Here is a 26,108-nt window from a genome sequence, read left to right as displayed (position 1 = left end):
TGTAAAATATTCGAAGCTACGTAATAGGAATAAGACTAGTTGAAGGAAAGTATTATAGATCGTGTCCATTCATCTTTGTCAATACGGTAATTACATTTATGTATCACGCTTACACGAATGTCTGCTTCCTGAAATAATTACACGTCCTTCGGTTTAATGATAAGACACATGCTCTCTTTCATTATAATCTAGCATTACGTTAATTGCACGCCAAGCATGCGTTTGTCACGAGGACACGATAATCGAAGGATTATTTCTTAATAACTTTGAGAACTGTGCAAAACGCAACAAGAAATTTGAATATTTTTTTGGAGAAAAATGAAATATTTTTTTAAATCTAACGATTTAATTATCCTCATTTATATATCTACATGATTTTAGATAAAACGAAAGAACGATTGTGATTTTATTAATAATAATCTATTTTATGTTCTTATTCATTATCATTTTTCTTATCTAGATCTTAGAATGGTGTTGAAAGAATATTACATACACAGAAGACACGTGGCCTACTTTCTAATGATATTAACGTGTTGGTGTAAAGCGTTGCATATCGCGTAGTAGTAGCTTGCAGGCTTTCATAGATTGCGTATGATAATGTGTCCTCAGGCTAATTTCTCCCCCATCCATTCGTTCAAGAGCTATTACCAGTGGTAATAAATTAGCCAGGTTGTCTGTAAATTAACCATAAAGCTACTAGCATCCTAATTCATCTTTGCGATGTAATTATTGTCCCATTGTAGCATATTTAACAAGTAAATACATTCTCTGAACTTTTTAGCGAATTTGTGGCGAACTAGTAAAAACGTGTTAACGAGGAGAAATGAAATACGTGCGGATGCTTTAATGATCGGAATATCAACGATAAATCAAGTACCATATGTAGTGTCTATATATATATATATATATATACATACATACATACATATATATATATATATATATATATATATATATGTATATATATAAAAGTGCATACAAGTGTTATTGTTATTCTCGTATATCCTTTTACCTTTTTTAATCGATCAATTTTTCCGAATATTATATACCGAGAGAAGAGAGAAAGATAGAAGTTGAACTATCATAGAAAACGAATGACAGCAGTGTCGATATTTCTGATTTCTACATGAAACTTCAATACCGTGATGTATATATCGCGTTACGTTTAGCTGTGATCAGTTTTGACGCGTTTACTCGCGAGTTTGCTGTACATCTATCAGTTAAAAATATGCATAGAGAGTCTTCTTAGATAGACGTTTCCTCTTTCTGATCGTTTTCTCCTTTGATGTCGTTGATCAATCGCATCATTCGATTTTTTATATATATATATATATATATTTTTTTTTTATTCTCGTACACATCGTAAATAATAATATATACATACGTATATATGAAGGAAATATAATAAGGTAGAAAGTTTGGTCGCAGAGTTTAAGAAATTTCAAATGTTCATGATGAAAATTTAACATCAGTTTCATGGATCGTCCTCGGAAATAATATTTTAACGATAAGGCACTTTGTCTTTGTGGTTGAAAGTTCTTTCATCGATCATTTTAAGAATTTAAACGAACGAATCCTTTTTTTCAGGCTGTTTCTTCATCGTCGATCTTCCTCATTGATGGAACTCTTATTGTCCTATTTCCATACTTCATCGTGAGAATCGAGGTTACAGAAAGCACTCAATTATTTGGGTCATCCAGAGTTCCTTTATACCGTAATCATCGAGAGTTCTCAAAGTGATTTAGCACAGATAATAAACAGTCCTTTTTGCATTTCCGACGATACTTTCTTTTTCATTGAAGTACATTCATATAACAGCCGACGGCGTGAGAAAGAAATTCATACTCTTTTTCTCTCTCTCTTTTCCCCTTTTTTCTCTTTATCTATCTTTTCCTTACTCTCTTTTTACTCTTTTTATTTTCTCTGTTAAGCCTGAAAAATATGCAGCTTTCAGGAACGTACACAAATTCGGAAGGACCTAGAGAAAAATAATCAAATATCTCCTATGGGTTACGTCGAAAGTATAGGATAGCGAACCTTTTCTTTCGATGGATGATTTATTTCAGCTTCGCTATTTTCTCTTTCCTTTTTTTTTCTTTTTTTTTTTTTTTTGCTTTTTTCGTTCGATCGTAAATAGTTTGCATTGTAAAATGAAATTCGTTTTGTCTTTCTTTCTTTCTTTCTTCATTCGATTCAACGAATTTCAGGACATTTGTTTGAAATGATCGATCGAAAGATAAGATGAAAGATAAGATAAAGGAAAAAAATATAAGATAATGAGAGAGAGAGAGAGAGAGAGAGAGAGAGAGAGAGAGAGAGAGAAATCTAGAGTGTAAATCGGATTTACCTATCGTCTGCAGGGATATAGACTACATTCTATATACTTCTGTATCATAGCATTCGCATCTATAAGCTATCGAGCCTGCCATTTGCATGCGTGCAATTTACATATGGGAACCAATGCGAATGCAAATTAGATGAGGTATCCATGTTCAACGGTGGATATAGACGAGTCATGAAACATCGAACTTTTAATTTCATTTCTCAATAAAATTCATTAATAAAAAAAATAACAATATTGTGTGATATATTGCTATGGATTATTATGATAATATCTGTGAAAAACAATCATGACGTCTGATAAGATTTCTATTTTGTATTATATTTTTCTGATTTATATGCATATATATATATATATATATATATTTATTATAATTAGTTTTTATAAATATTTATTTCCATCATAGTTGCAATGATGAAACATTCGTTTATAATAATGGTATATATATATATATTTTTTTTTTTTTTTTCTTTTTTTCTATAATTTCACATTACTTTATTGTAAATCGATATAAAAAAAGAAAAAAAAAAGTAGTGATACGTTTAATTCTTTTTAAAATATTTAATTATTATTCCTTTTCATTGTACACTTATAAATATAAATTGAAACGAAACTGAACATTATTCATATTCGAATTCTTCGAATTCGACGAATAGACGAACAACGAATTAACTTTGTTGTTAATTATCGTGAAATGATGAAACAGTGATCGTAAAATATGATTAATATTAATACGGTATTATTAATTGTTTTCTTTGGCGATCATTAGACAGGTCATGGTTTATTACGGAACTTCGTATCTAACGTAAACCAATAACAAGCACAGGCGGAAGCATGCAAGAAGTAAAATTACATTTCTCTATAGAGTAGTTAGTTCTATTAAGTATATAGCGAAATTCGTGATGGTGATTACATTAACCACTGGACTGATAAGTTAGCCTTTAACTTCAACCACCAGAAGTATGCTGCTTTTGTGCGTTCTCGTTATTTTTATTAAGATTTATCATGTTTAGAAATGAGAAGAAAGAAAAAGAAGCCTTTGTGAATAAGAACTTTTGCAACCTTTCGAGATATACCAACTGCAAGGAGTTTTTTTCAAATTGAAAGAAAAGTTCGAGAGAGAGAGAGAGAGAGAGAGAGAGAGAGAGAGAGAAGAAAATGAAATGTAAACCGAGACCCTTTCTTCGATTTGTTTTTACGTTTTCATCGAAATAGAAGCTCTACGAGATACATAGATACAAATGTCGTCGTTTTCGCCGTTCTCTTCCTCTCCTACTCCTTTTTCTCGTCTTCTTTCTCCTTTACTTCGTATACGATATGGAAAAAAAAAAAAAAAGAAAAAAAGAGAGAAAAAAAAATAAGTGGAGAAGTAACAGATATGGCTTCACTCTTTTTTTTCTTTTTTCTTTTTTTTTTTTTTTTACATTGAAATTTTATTTATTATTTTCCTTTTTATGTATATACAATACATAGATAACATCGTCGATAATATCGTTCTAGTTTCTAAACTCGATTCTTCACTTTATTCTTTTCCAACAAAGGATCTTTAAGAGAGAAAAAGAGAGAGAGAGAGAGAGAAAGAAAGAAATAAAATCCTCTTTGTATCACGGTGCATCTCTTTGATGACGAAGCAATTTGTAAATCGATGATCCCACGTAATCCTTAGGAGGTTTTTATCATCTTCCTTTGAAGGCGTTCGTTTGTTGCACTGTAAAAAAGAAGCATTGTTTTTTCGAGAAGATGTTACAGTAAAATGGATAAGTAAACAGGAAAAAAAGTAAAGAAAGGAAAGGAAGAAAAAGAAAGGATGAGAAAAGGAGTAGAAAGAGATTATTAGCGTTCTTCTTCGTACAACTTTCCCTTTCGGAAAGGATCGCGTCCTCAAGGAGAACTCGCGAGGAGAAGTCGACTGGCGTCGGCAAACGTGGAAGGCGTCGCGACGCATAGCCCAGCAGCGTCGACGCCCCAGAGCGACGCCATCCTCATTGATTCCCTCCACCCATTTTGTTGCTTTCTCTCTCTCTCTCTCTCTCTCTCTCTCTCTCTCTCATTCTCTTTCTCTTTCTCTTTCTTCCATCATCCTTTCTCCTCCTTTGTTAAATTTACCGCCTCGGAATCAGCTCAACGAGTTGTTCGATGTTAACACGAAAACGAGCCACTGACCGGAAGTTTAACTATCCATTTTACAAAAGTATCCATTTTACAAAAGTATCCATTTTACAAAAGTACGTTTATTTAATCCGAAATCCTTTTTTTCTTTTTCTCTTTTTCTCTTTCAATATCTTCGATTTGTATCGAATGTGGTCATCTCTTTTTTTGTATTCTTTTTTCTTTTCTTTTTTTTTTTTTTCTTTCTTTTTCTTTTCTTTTCTTTCTTTTTTTTCTTTTTCTTCTTTAATCTCGTCAGAATGAAAATTTAATGGTATTAGCGAGATAGTTATTCTGTCGTTTTTATTATTGTTTCGCAAACGAAGTCGGTATAGAATTTTGATATGTTTACAAAAAAAAAAAAACAAAAAAAAAATTATTTGAAATAAATAAAAAGAAATAAACAAATTTCTTGTGGATCGTGATGGATTTTTTTTTTTTTTTTTTTTTTTTTTTTTTTTTTTTTTTTAATAAGAGAATTACATCTTTGTCAATGTACACGCTAGAATGTTGCATTGTGAGTACTTTCACGATTTCGATTTGTGCGAAATGTCTTTATTAAAAGTTATACGCCAAAATCGAGAGGATCTGTCTTTAAAGCCATTCGTAATTAGTTATCTCGGTTAAGGCTTATCTCCATTTATGAAATACGTGTTTCTTACGAATATAACAATATAACTGTATACGTTTCATATTACGACATAATCGTACGTATTATGAAATTATCACCGATTGATAAAATATTCGAGCAAATTTTTCAATAGATTTATCTTTTACGATGGATTACTTTTTATACGGAAATTATTTATGAAGAAAGAAAAAAAAGAAAAAAAGAAAAAAAAAGAAAAGAAAAGAAAAGAAAGAAAATTCTTCATTTGCACCATTTCAAAGATAGAAACTCAATCGAGCGTGTATCACAATTCGTAACTTGTTGCTCTGAAATGTATCCGGTTACAATCACAATACTTATTCGATCGATAGAATACTCTCATGTTTATTGTCTACAGTACAATATTCGAATGTGAATTTTGATTTTTATATCGATACGTTTCATATTTTAAACGATATTTATGAGAAAACAAAGCGTAGATATCTCGATTGGCTCTCGGTAATAGAAAACAAAAGCATTAATTAAAATTTATTACATATATCGACTAATTTCGTGTACATTGCGAGAGAACAACAATGAAAGAAAAAAAAAGAAATAAAAAAACAAGTGACAATCGAATCGAGAAGGAAAGAATAATAAAAAAAAAAAAAAAAAAAAAAAAGAAAAAAAAAATAAATAAATAAATAAAAAGAGGATACAGAGTGTACTACTTGTATGTGTTTTGCGTGTGTTTTACATCCTTAACATGCAAAAATGCAATAGTCGAAGGAAGCTAGTTCTTGTTGTTGTTTTCAGTTTTCAGAAAAATAGAGGATACTCTTTCATCAAGAGCGTAATATTTCTTGTCGTTTAGTAAAACACAATGGCGTTGGGCTGATTTTGGTACGTGGGTAGACCGACATGTATACATATATATACATAGAAACCAGTGATGTGATACAAGTTGTACCTCGTATAATCCGTGCTTTGAATTGCTCCTGCATTGCAGTGGAACGTATATGTTGGTTACACATACTCACACATACACATACATACACATACATACACACAAATATACCTACTCGTATTACAAGCTACATAATCCGTCTGTCAACATAAGCATACGTAATTCTCGTATTATGCTCTCTTTTCTTCATACGTATTACATCAAGTTCTGCATCTTCTTTCCAAGTGGAGAAACCGTCGAATCTTTCGTCCTTTGTCTCTTCCATTGTTGTTGACAGCATTAGGATTAGATTTTCGCGAACAAGAGGAATGTACGTCGATCTGACGTATTTTTTAGAACGCTCAGGAAGATCTTTAAACAGATCTTCTTTCTTTTTTCACATCATTCTCATTCTCTTTGTCTTCTTCATCTATGTCGCGGCGTCCTTCTCACACTCAATCATTTTCTTCTTATTCTTTCGAGGAAAGAATCCTCGTCAAAGCTGTTCGAATCCTATCGATTCTATATAGCTACGACAAAGAGCACGTTGTGCTTGAAGCGAAAATAGAATTTAATATCGGGTGGTCGTGTAAATAGCATTGAGTCTCGCTGACACGATCGTTTGGTTAGTAATAATACTTATACGGAACTCTCATGTCACTTCTCTCTCTCTCTCTCTCTCTCTCTCTCTCTCTCTTTCTTTCTCTCTCTCTTTCTCTTTTTCTCCCTTTTTTTACAACTACCAGCCTGTAATCATTCATTTAATATCTTTCGCCCAAGAGAGCCTAATTCCTGCGGTTTAAGATAAAAAGCCTCTATAGTTCAGGCTCGTATAATATCGCTGGAAATTAATTAATTTGACGGTGGATTCACGTAGTAATGCTTTATTTTTTTTCTTTTTTTTCTGGTTTTTCCGGTTTTTCTTTATTTCCTTTTCTTCCTCGTCACGAGGAACAAGGCCGACGTCAATTTCTTATGATCTTTTCTTTCTTTTTTTTTTCCCCTATCCTCCCCTATCCTCCTCCTCCTTTCTCCTTCCCCCTCTCCCCATTCATCTTTCTTCCTTTTGTTCTTCAATTTCTTTTCGACCGTCGATCATCGCTTTAGCGATGGGGATAGCTTTTATACGAGAAAAATGTCGACCCTTTTTCCTATTCCCCTCTTTCTAAATGTACCTTTCACGGATGCTTCGTAATCAGAGATCGAGCATAGCGAGAGAGAAAGAGAGAGGGGGGGGAGAGAAAGAGGTGTAAGGAGGAAGAGAGAGAATTCGATTATATCGTTATTAATTGCATCGTGGGCGGGTTACACGTAGCGAAAGTGAAATCTATGCTCTGAGCGACTACACGCCATTGGCAGTAATTAAGTCGGCTCTGGATATTGAATCGGTAGTACGTACATGAAAGGAAAAGTTATCTTCTCTCCCCCCTCTCCCCCTATTGGATAGTTCGAATATGATGAACCGTTCAAAGGATGTTAACTTGCGGTATCAATTCCATCGGAATACATCGTTTCATGCTTTATTTTTTGTTCCATACTTCTTCCTTTTATTATTATTTTTTTTTTCTATCTTCCTTTTTCTGCCTCTTTCCTTGTTCTCCTCTATCCCTTTTTTTTTTCTTTTTTCTTTTCTTTTCTTTTCTTTTTTTTTCTTTTTTTTTCCAATAAAGTTTTTCTTCCTTTCTTTCTCTCTTTCTTTTTTATTTTATTACTCTAAGAGATGACATTTATAATTAATGATGCTATTAGGTTCATTGTCAAATTGATTTTGTCAGTAAAGAAATATCGAATTTTGAGACTCGATTGATAATAAAAAAAAAAAAAAAAAAAAAAAAAAACAGTCGAAAGGTTCGATATGATATCACAGAAAGAAAAAAAAAATATATATATATATACAATATTAATTATTATTATTATCGTGATATTAGTAAAATGTAAGAAGAAATGTATAGAGTTTGAAATTAGAGAAAAAAGTGTGATATTAATTGAAATGCTTTGAAGGAAAAAAAAAAAAAGAAAAAAAAAAAAATTCATCATTAGAATTAAATGAAGGAAATTTGAGATGATGGTGCATTTCCCTTAGTAATTCGTTTGGCTCTTGTGGGATACTTTGTAAATAGCTGTACTCACTTACTAAAGTCTTCCTTTGCCAAAGCTTTACATGATATGTATTGTATATGCGTATACGTACATACATACGTACATAAGTAGATAAGTACATATGTATATCTACATCATTACACGCGAGAGAACCTGCTTGAGAAGTTAGCTGGCTTACTTCGCATATTCCATTTCCATCAAGGATATTTACACAAAAGTGTCATCACTTTATAATGATTTTTCATTTGTACACGCAACGATTCGATAAACAATGGGAACGAAAGTTTGTTTTTCGACGAAATTAGAAATTATTTCGCAATAGGAAAATCTTCGTTATATTTTCTTTTTCTATTTTTTCCTTTTGTTTCTTTTTCTGTTTTTCTTTTTTTTTTTTTTTTTTCGTTTTGTTTCTTTTTTACTTTTTTCCCTTTTGTTTGTTCGCATATTCGTTATGATTAATACACACGAAAGAACAAGAGAAATATGTTTCTCTGTAGATCGTTCAAAGTACATAGTTTTTTTTTTTTATTGAATTCTCACGTGATCGTTCCAATTATATTAATATTTACACGAAGAAACACGAGTACGAAAATCGAGTTAGGGATTTATATTATAGTGTGTAACAGATTATTGCTCAAGTGTATAATCGTTTGTATCGGAGTTAATTCAACGTGTAAGTAAACATAGACATATGTATAATCTCATACTCGAATTTACATATATGTATACATGCATACTTACATGCATAAATTATATACATGTTGGTATACACATACATATATACATACATATTTGTTATTAAAGAATGTGATATTAACCATCGCTAAAAGCATAATATATGAATTATAGACATGGAATTAACGTAACCCATAAATTCTTCGAACTTTTTGTTATCATGGCCTTCGATTGTATCGTTAATACAATTACGATGAAAATAAACGATTAATCGCCTTAAAAATTTTTTCACACGGTAGATCCAAACCTAATGAAGATTTATTTAATTATTTGATTTATATCACCTGTTCCCGTACGACGACAATTGAAAAAAGACGATTTATTTTCCAATTAAAATGAGCCGCATGTTATGGAGTTCCTCAGTATAGAACATTATTTTCGATCATTCAAATAACTCTGCGTAATATTTTGCTCGCTTATATTCTAACTTTTGAACAAAGTCATGAAATATTACCTTACGAGGACTAACATTTTCGTCGACGTATGTAATATTTATACGCGTACACATTCACTATTCGAAATTAGAAAGAAAAGTTTTACGTTAGGCCATAAGTTTTTTAATTTTCGAGAGAAATTTTAATATCAACCACTTGCTTTTTTCTTTGTTCTTTTTTTCTATTTTATTTTCTTCTTTTTTCTTTCTTTCTTTCTTTTTTTTCTTTTTTTTTTTTTGTTTTTTTTTTGTTTTTTTATATTATTATCATTATGAAAAAATTTTTTGTACTATGGCTTTCATTTTTATATGAGAACGAGAGAGAGAGAGAGAGAGAGAGAGAGAGAGAGAGAGAAAAAGAGAAAGAGAGAGAGAGAGAGAGAAGGACAGACGAATGAAGCTCGAGTAGGTTCAAGTAGGTCTACCAACCCCAACTTATTTGTATACATCCGTCTAACAAACGAGAACAAACGAGCGTTGCCATGTATTCGCTTTAAGGGTGGCGACGTGCACCGTATGTCAAGACAAAAGGATCTTCAAGGTTGGCCTTTCTCATTCGTATTCGTGTTCTTTTAGTTCTTTCCTTCTTCTTTTTCTTTTTCTTCTTCTACTCTTCTTCTTCTTTTACGTCGTTTTACGTGAGAATTCGCTAACTCAACTTTTATCTTTGTTTTTTCTTTTTTTTTTTTTTTCTTTTTTCCTTCTTTCTTTCTTATTCTTTCGTTAAGAAAATTCACGTGATAAGCTTCGAAATTACGAAAGTTCCAAAATTATTCCTTTCGGTTTATACATATTTTAGATATATTTCGATCGGGGAGGATTAAAGAATTAGATACGATCGTGTCATGTTTTATAATATAATATTGTCTGGAACGTATTATATTTTAATATTTATATTATAATATTAAAATTTGTAATCTTTATACGAAATAACAACATAGTTATAATAGATATCGTTCAAACAGTTTAACTTTAATTTCGAAACAGGTAGAATCGTATGAGTGAATCGTGAAGGATTCTAATGCAAGTGTGTCGAGGAGTTTCGTTGAACGAATACAACGGGTTCTTATATAGATACTTGAGAAATCAGCAACAGCTGTGAACAATTTTACGAAGGGAACATATATATAGAGAGAGAGAGAGAGAGAGAGAGAGAATCTTAAGGTGCATACTTTTTCACTAGAAAATTTTACAAGAAAATTTCTTTTCTAAGATGTTTCAAATTATTTGTCGAATATCAATCGTTTCTTTTTTTCTTTCTTTTTTTTTTCTTTCTTTCTTTCTTTCTTATTAGTTAAAAATAAACTCTGATCAAATTGAACATTACAATGTTACGCGCATCGATATTACAATATCTTAAAACTTTGTTTGAAATGAAACATGACAATAATAAATAATACAATTTATTCTATAATCACTTATAAGATCTAGAAGCTTATTTCGTAAATATCTATATATAGATTGCGGTGACGTTTTTGAATTTTCAAATCGAGTCAATATTCGTACGCGTGGTTTCCGATTATAGGACATCGATATAACCGGTACGGGTATTTCGTGACTCCAAGAGAATTAAGATAATCCTAGGAATCTGGGAGAAGATTCGATCAGACCGTCAAATGGTCAGAGGTGTTGGAATTCAACGAAATTCCAAAACGATGTATCTCATTTATATTAGAATCGTGATCCTAGGATTATATATTCCATAGAACGATATTACATTAGCAATAGGAAAATTTCTCTAAAGCTAGAAGGTTAATCCTTTGTAGATAGTTTGTATGGTTAAAGCTTTCTACAGATAAGTGGAGATAATAAACGATAACGAGAGAGAAAGAGAGAGAGAGAGAGAGAGAGAGAAAGAGAGAGAGAGAGAGAGAGAGAGAGAGAGAGAGAGAGAGAGAGACTTTTGTTGGTTCTTTAAAAATTGTCTCGTTCCTTGTAGACATTCATTAAAATTTACCATCTAAAGTCATCGATCCGATAATACCCGTTAGAACATTAGATGAAGTTTCTTTATCAAAGTTTTTCGAAGTGGAACTTGTCTGAGCTAGATGACTCGTGGATTAGCAACGCGTAATTTTTCTAGTTACATTGGAAATCTCTTTCATTATCGAGTGTTTCTTTTTTTCATACTTTTTTGTCAAAAGGATTTTCCCCCTTTTTTTTCTCTCTCTTTCTCTCTTTTTCTCGCTCTCTCTCTCTCTCTCTCTCTCTCTCTCTCTCTCTCGCTCTTTCTTTTCTTCTTTCTTTTAATGTATTTCATATGTACACTTTGTTCTTGTTCGGTTTAATCCTTCTAATGTATTATCAAGGATTTAACACGAAGTATGAAAATGTGATAATCGTTTGAGATAGATAAAAATCGGAGAGCTCTTTTTAACTTAGAAGAACATTAAAAGTTTATGTTGCATCAGAAAATGTTTCCCGATAAAATTCTAAAAGATTGGTGATAGGAGTATGTAAGCACAAACATATATTATGTAGTAAATAATTTTCATGTTTCTGGTTCTAACAAACATCGTAATGATAATATCTTTATTTTAAGTAACGATGAACGATTAGAAGATTAATATTCTTTTAATCTTTTTCTTATCTTTTTTTTTCTTTCTTTTTTTTTCAGATAAATTTTTCTCAAATACGTTTTATAAATTTTTTCTCTATCTTTTTTTTTTTTATTTTTTTTTTCTTTTCCAGCTAAGCTGTTTGTTCATGCTATAAAGTAAATGATATATATATATATTTTTTTTTTCCTTTCTCTCTCTCTCTCTCTCTCTCTTTTTCTTTTTTTCTCTCTTTCTCTCTCTGTACTCGTTTTTACAGACGACAAAATTAGAAACAAATGCATATGACCACGTTCGTGTATATAATTCCTTTTCTGTAAATTGTCTTGGATAAAAAGACATTTTGCTCGGTTGACATTTTCGAAAGCTTTTCTCGGCGAGCAACGGAAACAAGAAGGTAAGAGTAAGTGGTCCGAAATTGGTGCTTGGAAGTAAGACGAAAGTAGCAGTGTAAGAAAGGATGAGCGAGAAACGTGGATTATCTCGAACTCGAGGCGCGCAAAGTGCTTCTACTACTTTTAGGTAAAGGAGGAAGAGGAGGAGGAGGAGGAGGAGGAGGAGGAGAAGGAGGAGAAAGAGGAGGTGATGGTGATGATGGTGGTGATGGTGGTTTAGGAAAACGACGACGTCGACGACGGACAAAGTTTGAGCGTTACACTTTGACATGGTCGAGATCTTTTCTCTTTTCCCATACGATTTATTTTCGTTAAATTCGATGAATGCAAAACTAACTAACAGGAAACTAATTAAAGTTAGAGCGCTTTTGTTACTGCATTTGATCTTAGATCAAATTTTCAATCCAATTCTATTTTAATTGGACGAAATTTCTTATCGTTATGATATTAACTTTTACTTTATTTATCTCGATTGTATCCTTTCGTAAATCTATAAAATTCTTCTTTCTTACGATTATTGATATAATCATTTTATTTCGATTTAATATTTAATTTTTCTTTAAAAAAACGTTTCAAGTTCGTTCGTTAGCGAAAAGTTTTTCCCTTAATTTTTGTGTTATACTTTTTTCCTTCTTTTTCTTCCTTCTCCTCCTCCTCCTCCTCCTCCTCCTCTTCTTCTTCTTCATCTTCTTTTTTTTTACTTTTCTTTTTGCTTTGTTTAAGGATAGGTATTATTTATCAGTTTCTCTTGGAAAATCTTCTTTTCTTGGTATCGCCAACATTAATCTCTTTCTTTCTGATGATCGATCAAAAACGGACTCTTGGGAAGAAGAATGCCAGACGGAAAATGGCAGACGTCTGCCTTGATTCTTTCCCGTTTGTTTAGACTGTGATGATTCGGTCGTTTAGACAAGTCCGTCTATAGAATACAAGGTGATTTATTTCGTGGTCGGTATCTCTCTCTCTCTTTCTCTCTTTTTTTTTTTTTTTTTCTTTTACATGTAACTTAACTTTCATTTCAATTTCTGGCTACTTTGAGTTTTCTTATTTCGTCTTTTTTTTTTTTTTCATTTAAACGGTATAAGGAAGAACAACGAGAGGTTCATTAAACGATAAGCGATATTCTCTTGTGATTCGTTGTAGTTTGAGTCATTCCAGGTTGGTACTTATATCTCTCTATAGTAGAAGCTGGTGCAATTTCAAACTCTCTCTTGGACGATTAAAGCTTGATAATCGTGAGCGTTAATTTTCGCCAGCTCGTTCGTGGACTTTGTATAGAGAATGAGAGAGCGAGAGAGAGAGAGAGAGAGAGAGAGAGAGAGCAGTGTCCACTCTCTATCAACAACGAAGTCTCGTATATTTCCATGGAAAGAGGATTATGTATAGCGAGAGAATCTCTGTCTCCGAGATGAGAATCGACGGGGCTAGTTAATGATATAGAAAAGCTAAAAGGTAGAGATAACTGGAGATAAATAGATAGATAGATAGATAGATAGATAGATAGATAGATAGATAGAAAGAGAGAGGGAGAGAGAGAGAGAGAGAGACAGGTAGAGATAGACATAAAGCCGATTGTCGAGGATCAAGAATCAATGAGGCAAATTTTACGATGTAGGAGAAGAGGAGAGTGCAGAGAGAGAGAGAGAGAGAGAGAGAGGAGGGAGGAAAGAGAGAGAGAGAAGAGAACTTCTCTATTAATTAATTTCTCCGGACGTCTCAATCGTACTCGGTTGAAGGCGATAGGAGAACGTTCGACATGCGATTGGCAGAATTTCGAGAGGAATATCAAAACGGAAAGGGACGAGAGACGCGTTAGATCTGTCGAAATCGTGTCGTACTTTTGAACGAACACAAGCCACGGCTCTAGAAAGTCGATAGGTCGCACGATCGAAGACATTTTCTACGGATAAAATGTCCTCCCTTCTTCTGTCCTAACGCATCGAATTTAAAAGGTCTAATAAATCTCTAGTAGAATATTATTCGAACTGATTCGAATGTTCGTTTAGTCGTGAAATCGTCGAGTCTATTGACTTTCGAAGAAAAATTACTTCCTTAACGTGTCCTTTTTATCCGTTTCTTGTCAATCGGTAACGGAGAGTCAATTTTAGAGAAAATTTTCTACGAGCTCGGAGCAATCTCGTAAAAAAATGGGATATAAAAGAAAAATTTAATGTTTCTCTCTCTCTCTCTCTCTCTCTCTCTCTCTCTCTCTCTCTCTCTCTTTCTCTTGTGAATATCGAAATGATAAAGATTTTACAAGAGTAAAATAGTATTATGAGGAAAAGTAAAGATGAGTCAATATGTCGTGTTTGCTTTTCATTCGTAGCTTTTAACTTTGCATTATACCCTTTCGTTTTCCGCTCTTTCGTAGGAGATTCATTCGAGTAGAAACACGTTAATATTTGGTGAATGTAAAACGAATATTTGCCACGAAATATGGTCAAGAAATTTATGTACGTATGTACATATTTGATAGCTTGTAAAAAAGGGGAAAGGATATGAAAAGAAAAAATTGAATCCTTTTGTGCATCTACATATTTATTTTAGATCCATTTATATATATATATGTATTTTTTTTTTTACATATTAAGATGTTAAAAGAAATTAGTAAATATAAATTCAATGGATTCATAAATTTATTTAAATTTCGAGAGTAATAAAGAGAGAGAGAGAGAGAGAGAGAGAGAAACTACTTAATCATAAAATTTTTATATAGACTTTAAACGATTTTTTGATCATCGTTAATCCGCCACGTAATCCGCTTTAAAGTAAGCGCCTTTTAACGACGGCCCTTAGGTGATTCTCTTTTCGCCTAACGTCTATGAATACTCTCGGGATACTTCAATAATATGAAAGCGTCGTAGCAGATCATTTACCAGCTTGTGATCAATTAATTCGAGTAGACGATTTTTCATGATAACACTCATCCTACTGTTTTCGATCATTACGTTGATTTATGAATAAAAGAGGAATCTCGAGAAAAGATAGACGACTAAAAACTCGTCCCATTTCTATAGTCGGTTAGATAAAAATCATGATTGATATAGGTGACCATGTAACGTGCACGTAGTTTCATTTCTTTGTCTCTCTCTCTCTCTCTTTTTTTTTTTTTTTTTTTTTTACATTTTTAATTATCGGAAAAGTGAACCTTTCTTGTCTTTTCTTTTTAATTTTCATATTTTTATAAGGACGCACAACACATACTCGCACGTTCTGCCTCATAATCTCGTGTGAAACACGTTATCTCTATTAAAATGTATGATTCGTAACGTTCTTATGGCTTCGATTAAATCATCCATATGTATGTATATTGAGAAATTGTAGGGTCGACGTGATATATCTCCTGATAAGACTATAGGTGATTGTAATAATCGATTCATCGAAATGTGTCCTCGACAAGTGTCGGTAACGAGTGGAATAATTTCAATAACGATGAGTTCGTTCGTTTGATTTATAAATGGCCTTAGATTTGAATTTCTTTTATATGGAATCGTTTTCTTTCTTCTTTCACTTCCTTTTTTTTTTTCTCTCTTTTCTTTTCTTTTCTTTTCTTTTTTTTTTCCCCTTTCTTTCAACGAATTTTCCTTGACATCGCGCCTGATAGATCTCACAAAACGATGTGCCATGAGAGTAATAACGTATAACCAGCTCGAATATCATCAACTTTTTCTTCGTATATCACGAAGATCGGTATTTCGATGAGAGTTTTAGTGATCGTTTGAGGGAGCTCGTAACTGACCGCCATGAAAGTAAACGTAGGAAGTCGCCGTGCTATTCGTATGGTTTCTCACCTAAAAATAGGCATTATGCTTGAACACTCGCTCGGTAAATTCAAACTCTCTTTCTCATATATATATATATATATATATATATATATATATATAAAATAATGTACACGCATGTAAGATTTTCCAAGTGTATCTAACTAATTTTGAAATAATTTTGTGAAAGGTATAAATTATTGGTTCGCGCAATAACACGTTGGCGTAAAGTAAAATAACGTGTAGTTGATAAGTGACTAATTGAAATAAAAAGAGAGCGAGAGAGAGAGAGAGAGAATGTGTGAGAGAGTGAGAGATTGGTTATCCTTTCTTCTCTCTTTTCAAAATTCCCACAAAATCGAGGAAGAAAGACAGGAAATCGCGGTGAAAGTTTTGGCTTTAGTCCAACAGACGTACCACCACAAGTATCGACTTTTTGGATTTCGTACTATGAAATGCTTTAATTCAAATTATATGCAAATTCGACCGCAACCAGGCTCACGCCTTTAATTATAGTTCATCAGTCTAAAACTTTACGATCTCTATCTTTTGTAGAGAAACGTTTAACACGCATATAAATACTTTATTCCCATGGTACTATTGTATGATACTATGGTACAACTTAAGTATACATTTATGTACATATGTTAGATACGATGTGCGAACGAATGTGTTTCTTTCCAAAGGTAATCCCAAAAGAGAGGTAATTTTAAAAGAACGATTATCGTACTCTCGTAAGAACGATATCTCCGCTAAGAAAGTTTGGTGTCTTTTTATTCTTTTTTTCTTTTTTTTTTTTTGTTTTTGTTTTTATTTTTGTTTGAAACAAATAACTTTTACATTATAATTTTTCATAAATTTTCATAGGAAACTAGGAACTAGATATCTTGCGATGATATTTTTTCTCGAATTTTTGTTTTTCTTTTTTTTTTTCTTTTTTCTTCTAAAAGAAAAGAGTTCGCGAATAAAACCACATTATAATGCTGTTGTATTAAATTCAAAATTACCATTACTACTACTATTATTATTATTATTATTATCTTTTTCTTTTTTTTCTTTTTTTTTTTATTACTGCAACTACTGTGAGAGGTACCAATCGTTCGAGTTACGTGATTTATGATCGGCAATACGAAAGAAATCAATTTGTCTCCGCTTACCGAAATAAAATACACTTTTTATTATCGTACCTCCGGTGCGTTTTCAATCGCAAATATTTACACGATGGAATAATATATCTTGGAGCGAATAACGGGTACAATGCTTGTCTCTCTCTTTTTGTTTTTTTTCTCTTCGCGATATTGTCGATAAAGTGTCAATGAAAACAGCGATGAGGTGTCACGTAGATAAATGTATATTGGCCCTTTATGGAAGTAAAAATAATAATGGTAGATAGTAGGTAATAACAATAATGTTAGTAGTAATAGGTTGATATAGAGAGATAGAAAATGAGAAGATTTCATGTCTCTATCCTTCACATAGGATTTTGATGAAGCCTTCATGCTCTAATGTTTCATCCAACGAAGTATCTTGCTTTTCTTACATATCTTATGGAAGATCAGCCGAGTCGTAGAGCTCATCGACCTCGAACATAATCCAGCTTGCAGCAGTCTCGACTAAACCGCATCGTTGGCCTCTGATGAAGTTGTTACTGAAGTTACCTTCATTGTTAATATCTTGACTTAATCTCTTGTTACGTTTAGACGTACATACATACCTTAGTGTTTATTTTATTTTATTTTATTTTTTTTTTTTTTTCTTTTTTTTTTCCCTATGTATTTTTACAATCATCATTATCCTTCATAAATTAGGATTGTTTCATATACGATCAATACGAATCCTTTACTCGACGTATTCATTTTGATCTCTTTTATTTATTTATTTATTTTTTTTTTTTTTCTTTTACATCTTTATCTTTCTTTCGCAGACTTTCATTTATTTCATGGTTATTTTGTTTACTTTGATCGTGATTTGGCTTAAATTTTAGAAACTACGAAACGCTAGTTGGTAACGCGTGTTCATATGTATTTTAAAAAGATTTTATAGGCTACACAGTTTCGAAATAAAATCTTGACTCGAGATTTCTTACGTATCTCTTGTCAGTCTCTCAATTTTCCACGAGAGATTACTTCCTCGAACTTTGTTGAGAAATGTAATAGGTATATATATATATATATATATATATATATATATATATATATATATATATATATATACGAACATTGCAGGTTGTCTAAACTTTTCTTTTAAGGAGCTCGGGAAAAAGTGTGCAGCACAAGGTGTTCGCTAATGTAAAAGGACTCCTATACGCCGTTTTCAATTGCGCGCGAAATCTTTTTTCCACGTCAACAGAATTTTTATTTTTCCATGCTGTTCACATCGTTTTCGCGTGAACTCTCAACAACGGGCGGGACAACGTTATTGATTTTTCGTTTAAGTGTCGCCCAAAAAATTGCCTTTCTTTTAAATATTTTCCGGCTACTATCTTTTTGGATAAAAGGGTGAGAAAGAAAGAGAAAGAGAGAGAGAGAGAGAGAGAGAGAGAGGGACAAAGTTGAAAGTGTGTTGTTTTATCTCTCTTTTTGTTTGATTTATGAACGTCGAACATAGTAGGTACTGTTTTTATTCGTATCGATGAATTTTTTTTCATTGCTTTACGACGCGATATTCGCATGAGAGTCTTGCAGTTGGTGACCATTTTGTGAGAAGTATTTCGTATTGAACGTATCAACGATATTTTATTCTGTTCTTTTGTTCGATACCGTGTTGTAGCTATCAGAATATGTGAAATTTAACAATACTCCATCAATGATTCTGGATTCAGATATCGAATGAAAGGGAACTATTCTCTGTTTCAATAGAAATTACATTGCAATATACGAGAATGATTATACGAAGATAATATCTGGCTATTATTGTTGATATATCGTAATAAACAGGATTATCAATGGTTTTCTTCTATCGTAAATATCGATATCTCCTCCTGAAATATTTTTCGCTTGATTACACTTTCATTCAGTTCGGTGCTGCTGCAAGGATTGGTTTCGTGGTACCGAAAGAGCAAACGATATATTCGATTGCGGTGCTTCCGAGAACAGAAATCCTCTGATCCGTGTTTTAGGAGAAAATCAAGGCGTAACCTTGTAACAAGATTGGTTTCGCTCTGGATCTAAATATAGGTAGCTAATGGAATTGAGATAAATTCAACGAGTTGGCAAACATCATTGAACTCGAATCGTCCACGTGCCGGACACAGGCCGCCGATCGTTGATTTCGTACTTCGTAGGTAGATAACAACATTTAAAAAAAAAAAAAAAAAAAAAAAAAAAAAGAAAAAAAAAGAAAAAAAAGGAAAAAAAAAAAGAGAAATTCAAGAACATGGGTCTCAGTAAGGCACGATATATAACACTATATAAACGTTTCTAATCTATGCGATGTAAAATGCTAATAATATGTATCTACGTAAATACAAATAGTTTGATATGTATCCGATAATCCGTGGTAATAAAATCTTTCAGAGGAATATCATTTTAATATTAGAATTCTTCGAACGTTTAACGTGTGCGCTCGTAAAAAAGAGAAATAAATTAGAGTGAAATTGCAAATATCAAAAAGGGGAAATAAATTAGAAGAAATTTACTTTTGTCTCATTGAAAAATCGAAAGTGCGCGCTCGTCTTGTAAAATTTTCGAGAAGAAAGCATTTTATCGATTTACTTGGGAAAACTATTCGTGCTCTTTTTTCTTTTCTTTTCTTTTTTCTTTTTTCTCGTTGACTATAGATACAATATACCAATTAGCGAGATTTAAATTAGCATTCAAGAGGATGTCTTTGTTACGCGTAGATCGTAGTTCAATTTTCCTCATAGTTTCCGATTTATCCTGTAAATGAGAGATAGGTAGATTGATATACTAGAGAGGCAGAAAGGGAATGAGTGAGAGAGAGAGAGAGAGAGAGAGAGGGAGGGAGGGAGGGAGAGAGAGAGAGAGAGAGAGAAGGAGGAATAGTGCGTTTGTACTACTCGCTCGAAGTGGCAAAGGATGTTTCAGTAAATAATTTAGTGCCTAAAACGGATAAACACGTTTGTGGAAATGATTTATTAATACGGTCCGGTGATTTTCTTCCTTTTGATCTCTCTCTCTCTCTCTCTCGTTCAATAGTTCATTAACGTGTTTCAAAGAGAACACTCATACTCTTATTATTTAATTATTATTTTAATTTAGATACATGATATCCATGAAACATTATAGCTCAATTTGTATCTTTTCCATTTCAGTTTTCGGCCCAGGGAGATCATGACAGGAACATACCGGAGATCGGTGAGTACAGGTATCTTCTTCCTTTTTTTCTTTTTTTTTTTTGTTTGTTTGTTTTTGCTCTCCTCTCCCCCCCCCCCCCAATTTTACTCCATCGCCATGCAAATAAGTTTCTTTTCAACCCTTACGTTAAACTTTCTTCATTCTCTCGCTCGAATATCATATTCTACTTTCTCTTCGTTCGCTATTAAGTTTTCTAACTTTTACAAATGCTTCCTATTATATTCTAGAGTTAATCGTATTTTTTTTTTGACGATAACCTGTTCCCATAAGCACACAAATCTACATATACACGGTTACAGACATAAACAATACAACCTATTAAACTGATAACGTATAGATTACCGTAATATTAGTTCATTATTCGAGCTATTCGGTCTTCATTAATTTTATGACCTCGTTCGACTATACCGTGAGAAACAAGTATATTTCAGAAAATTAGAGAGAATGAGAGAGAGAGAATGAGAGAGAGAGAGAGAGAGAGAGAGAGAGAGAGTCAGACATATAGATAATTCAAACAGCTAAAGCTCATATAAACGATTTGAACGAATTTCAGTTAGCTAGCTACTCGTTTCGTGTTAATCGTCCTTGGCAAATCCAGATGGATTCCATTCTCGTAAAGCAACGAATTTCCCAACAAAATTGTTGGATTGCGTCTTGGGATACACGGAAACGTCGCTGATCTTTCTCATGTTTGGTAGAAAGAAGTCGTCGATCACGATGAAGGATCGCTGGTTTTCGAAAAGCATCGAATATCCGTGCCGTCTTACGATAATATTTATAGGACGGTATCGAACCCGTTGAATTTCCACGAGGATAGGAAAAATTCAAGGAGAAGGCAAACGATTCGTAGCCCGAGTAAAGAGATAGGAGGGAGGGAGGGAGGGAGGGAGGGAGGAGGAGGGGCGGGGGGAAAGAGAAGGAAGAGGAAGAGGAGGAGAAAGAGAAGAAGGAGAAATTCAGTCTGTTCGATAAAAGGAGAGAAGAAGAATGTTTCACGTTTGTGAGAATGGAAGACATCGTAGCTAACTTTTTATACCACAACAAAACCCTTTATATGTCATACAACTATTTATCGAGTTCAAAGACCGAACGCGTATTTCGTTTGTCGTCTCTCTTTGAATTAGAAAAAGAGAGAAAGAAAGAGAGGAAGAAAGGGAGAGAGAGAGAGAGAGAGAGAGAGAGAGAGAGAGAGAGAGAGAGAGAAGAAATTTCTTCAATGATTTGAAAAAAAGAAGAAGAAGAAAAAATTAAGAAAACTATTTAGTATATTTATCTTTTTACTTTTTTATCCGCGCACGCGCGCAACCCCACCCCCCTCCTATACACATTTATAAAGTGTCAAGGAATCAGCTGGATCGAAGATCATTAAAAGAAATTGGAAAGAAATTGATTTCTATGCGTGCTGAGTAAAAAAATAATTTCTATACGTATCTGAGATTACTATATACATCTGAGATATATATATATATATATATATATATATATATATATATATGTATATATATAGAATTTAACCCTCGTTATTTTTTTATACGATTGTCATCTATGACATTTTACGTGTCTTTTGACATGTCGTTAAGAAACAACTAACGATTTACAAATGAGAATGATCGATTGACGTTGCGTATCGAGAAGTAGATCACGATTTAAAATATTATATATAGATATTTCTCGATTCGATGATATTTTTATTACGACGACGATATTTCATTGTTAGACATGTAAATATAGATTGAAATTTATATATATATATATGTACACATATACATGCATTAGATATATATATATATATATATATATATATATATATATATATACATGTATATAACTTTTACTCTCCATTTGAGAATCATTCGACCAGATGTAGGGAACATTCGATTCTATTGTTAGAAATCGCATTCGTTTTAGTTGCCAATCTTGTCGGAGTCCCCTCGGAGATCGTGAACGAATCGGTAGGTAGGATATAAGTGTGTACGAAAGAAAGAAAGAAAACGAAAAAGAGAGAGAGAGAGAGAGAGAGAAATAGAGAGAGGACAAAGAAGAGAGGAAAAGAGAAATGAAGAGAATCGAATAGGACACGCGGTAAATCGTACGAACAATCGGACGGGGATGGTAAGTCAATGCGATATAAGGACGTTAAAAATTTAGTGTACTAGCGTGTGTAAGTAATACTATCAATAGTTACGATATATACGTGAAAGATCGTTCATGAAACTCGATTATCTTGTTCACGTTTTTTTCTATCTCGGTTTTTCTTTCACTATTGTGCCGATATTTTTTTTCTCGTTTTCTTTTTTCTTTCTTTCTTTTTCTTTTTTTTTTTTTTTCTTTTCTTTCTCCTTTATTCTTATCCTACGTGAAACATGAAAGGTCAAATTAGTACCAATGAAATACCAAATATATATGATCTCCTTCAGTGAAAATGGATCAGGAGGACAAATGAAATTTTTTTATCTACATACGTAAAAATAATTCACTTCGTGTATTCGCGGTTTTCTATTAATGACATCGGGTCTTCTGTGTGTTCTCTCTGTAATTACGAATTCGCGAAAATTTAGCGATATTTAGTACGATTGAAATAGATTCATATATTTGTTACTTTCTCTCTTTCTCTTTCTCTCTCTTTCTCTTTCTCTATTTTAAGAGACACATATTCACAGGCCAAAGTGATTAATTCGGCTTTTAGAATGTTCCTTCTAAATTTTACGAAAGATCTTGATTGTTATCAAACTTTTTTATTTGACAATTTAAATGATACAAATTCCCGTAATAATTAAACTTAACATCACTATAAATAACAATAATTTGTATTGGACGTTGATTAATAAATCATATAATAATTTTAATTTATATACAATTATATTAATTTTCTATATTCTGCGTTCTGTGGGATTTAATCAATTTGACAAATGAGCGACACGTTTATAAAAAATTCGGTTGTCGAGATTAATACCTTGTATATATATATATATATTTAATTATATATCTGTAGTTACTAATTACTCTGTAGAAATTGTTGAAGTTAATTCTTAGGTTTTTTTTTATTCTTTCTTTTTTTTTCCTTCTTTTTTTTTTTTTTTTTTTTTTTTTTTTTTTATATCGTCGCTAATAAATTTAAATGATCATACGAATTTTTCATGAGATAAGTAGGTTTTGCGAGTAGATACTGTTCATTTAATATTATAATATTTAACGTTGGAGTATATAATTCATTCATTCATTTATTTATTCATTCGTTCGTTCGTTTGTACGTTCGTTCGTTCGAGATCGCATTTAAAGAAATTGATTTTCCGAAGAAACACTCGAACGTGCAACAAATGAGGAAATAAAATCTCGTTTTCTGTTCCGCCATGATTGTTTATCAGCATTATGTATCTATATCTATATCTATCTATCTATCTATCTATCTATCTATCTATATATATATATATATATATATATGCTTTTGTCGAAACAATTTAATTCTCTTCGTTGTCGTAAATCGAGCCATCAACAGATTTTCTTCGTTGATTTTAAATTCACAAAAAACGAAAGCCATTTCGTATCTCGTGAATTAAGCCGAGATTAAATTGTTCGTTTCAGAACAATCTTAATGACAATATAGTTAGATATTCTTGCTAGAGAGTCGAGTTTCTCTCTCTCTCTCTCTCTCTCTCTCTCTCTATATATATATATATATATATATATATATATATATATATATATTTAACAAAAAAAGACGAATAACAGAAGATACTTAGTATCGAAGTGGTCAATCATGGGTGTTACGAGTAAGGGGATATCTCGGTTAAAAAAAAGGAGTTTCTATACTGAAAGAATATAACCTTCAGGGATATCTAATTTCTAATGACCGAAAGACCGGCTACTCTTCTTCGTCCTTTCTATCTTCATCTATTCACATAGAACCCTTCTTTTCTGTTGCCACTAATGCGCTTTTTAGATAGTACCTTGAAACAGAAGATCCTACAGGATTGCTTTTTCCTGTATGTCTTTGCTGTGGCTTCTTCCACAGAATCTTTTACTGCCTTTTTTTTTCTTCCGTTGAAAGAAGAGTGCTGTGGTTAGTCTCTTTGTGAAAGACAGGGACGTCATAATTTCGATAAGAATCGATATCTTTACTCTCTCTCTCTCTCTCTCTCTCTCTGTAAATCTATATATATATATCTCTTTCTCTTTCTTTCTCCATATTCGATATTCGAGATACTTTGTCTTACAAAATTTTTCAAACTTTTGGACATAGACGTCGTCTCTTTTGTATTAAAATTCTATATAAGAAAGTCGAATGTCTTATATTTATCTTTTATCACATACATATTTATAGGACAGTACCTATGTCGTGGAAATTCGATTTATCGAGATACAACGCCTCAATATTTTTCTCTTTTCTACGGTTGAACCAAAGACGAGAATTTCCATGGCAGTTGGTGCGCTTCCACCAAGCGATGGATCGTGATACTTGAACTGTTGATAAATAAAAGAAAGAGATAAGAGAATCTTGGAAAACTAGATTTCGACGTTTCGATGTCGGTCAAAGTTTACAAAAGAATATGAGAAATGAGAAGAATGGTAAATAATCTCCTTCTCTTTCGATTTTCTTCTCTCTACGGTATTGTAGTTTTGAAAGTTTTTTGAAAAAAAAAAAAAAAATGTAAGGGATGAGGGAGGGAGGAAGAGCCATGGGGGGGGGGTGGTGGACTGAAAGATGACGACGGGAAATTAATGGAAAATATTCTGTTTTTTTTTTTATATAGATTTTAATTAAATTTTCGAAGATCCATTATAATAAAATCTTCGTACTTTTGCAAGATTATAATTTTTTGTTTTTCATTTTTCTTTTTTTCTTTTTTTTTTTTTTCATTCTCTTTAAACTCAATCTAATTATAACGTATTCTTATCGATAAGTTTATTTATTTATTTATTTTTCTTTTTCTTTTTTTTTTTTTTCTTTTCTTCAAATGCCTCCTACAAAGGAAAAAGGTTATCTCGAAGAAAAGCGTATCTTTGTTAAATGATTTTTAATTTTTCTTTCCCTATTAACAATCTTTTACACGTTTTATTGGCTTAACGTTAGAACGTAAGTGTATGTAGTAGTTGTAAAAGTTGTAAAAGCAGGGTCGATCGTAAATTTTCTTTTATTTGAAGAAAGATAGAATGAATGCGTGTAAAATTGATATTTGTGATAGAGAAAGGAAGTAAGCAAGACAATTTTAAAGAAGGAAAAAAAAGAATGTGAGAGAGAGAGAGAGAGAGAGAGAGAGAGAGAGAGAAAGAACGTAAAGCATATATACACACACACACGTCGTATGTAGATATTTAGGTCGTTTCATACAAAGTATTAGCGTTTATAACTTTGGTATTAATAGAATTAAGAAAGTTTGTCTTGTAAAAGATAGTTTGATATACAGTGGACTTTAATTGCGCGACAAGATAACAGATATAAATATTCAATTTTTTTTTAAGTTATAATATCCAATGTTATGTTTTAAAATACGAGAACATAACATTAGTTTTAATTTTTTTTTTCTTTTTTTTTTTTCCCCCTAGAAAATTTTCCTTTTACAAAATACAGCCTTGCTTTTTTATCTTTATATTTGCATTTTTGTTAATTTTGTAATTTTTAATGTACGAAATTTCACAAATGTTATCGATATAATGGTATTTGTATTTATACATATAGATACAATGTACTAAATTGTTTTGTCAACAACTTAGGAATTCTCCAAGGTAATGTCTGTCTGAACATTAGGTAGCATATGTAGATACAGAAGAGAAGAAGGAGGAGGAGG

The 26,108-nt window shown here is 32.2% G+C and overlaps 1 protein-coding gene across 7 annotated transcripts in view; it reads left to right on the top strand.

Annotated features, from left to right (window-relative positions):
- Nucleotides 1–26,108, top strand: part of Trpgamma (Transient receptor potential cation channel gamma) — a 78,534-nt gene that overhangs the window by 7,899 nt on the left and 44,527 nt on the right. For 5 of the 7 annotated variants that reach the window (XM_085656946.1, XM_085656945.1, XM_035866245.2 and 2 more), the window contains one exon: nt 20,280–20,332. In XM_085656946.1, the coding sequence (XP_085513072.1) occupies nt 20,280–20,332 (53 nt within the window). The remainder of the gene's footprint in view (nt 1–20,279; nt 20,333–26,108) is intronic. The other 2 variants (XM_035866248.2, XM_035866247.2) reach the window with 1 other exon arrangement.

Source organism: Vespa mandarinia, chromosome 5 (genome assembly GCF_050613455.1).
Source record: "Vespa mandarinia isolate Hongniang chromosome 5, ASM5061345v1, whole genome shotgun sequence".
Taxonomy (NCBI): domain Eukaryota; kingdom Metazoa; phylum Arthropoda; class Insecta; order Hymenoptera; family Vespidae; genus Vespa; species Vespa mandarinia.
This window is presented reverse-complemented; position numbering and strand designations above follow the sequence as displayed.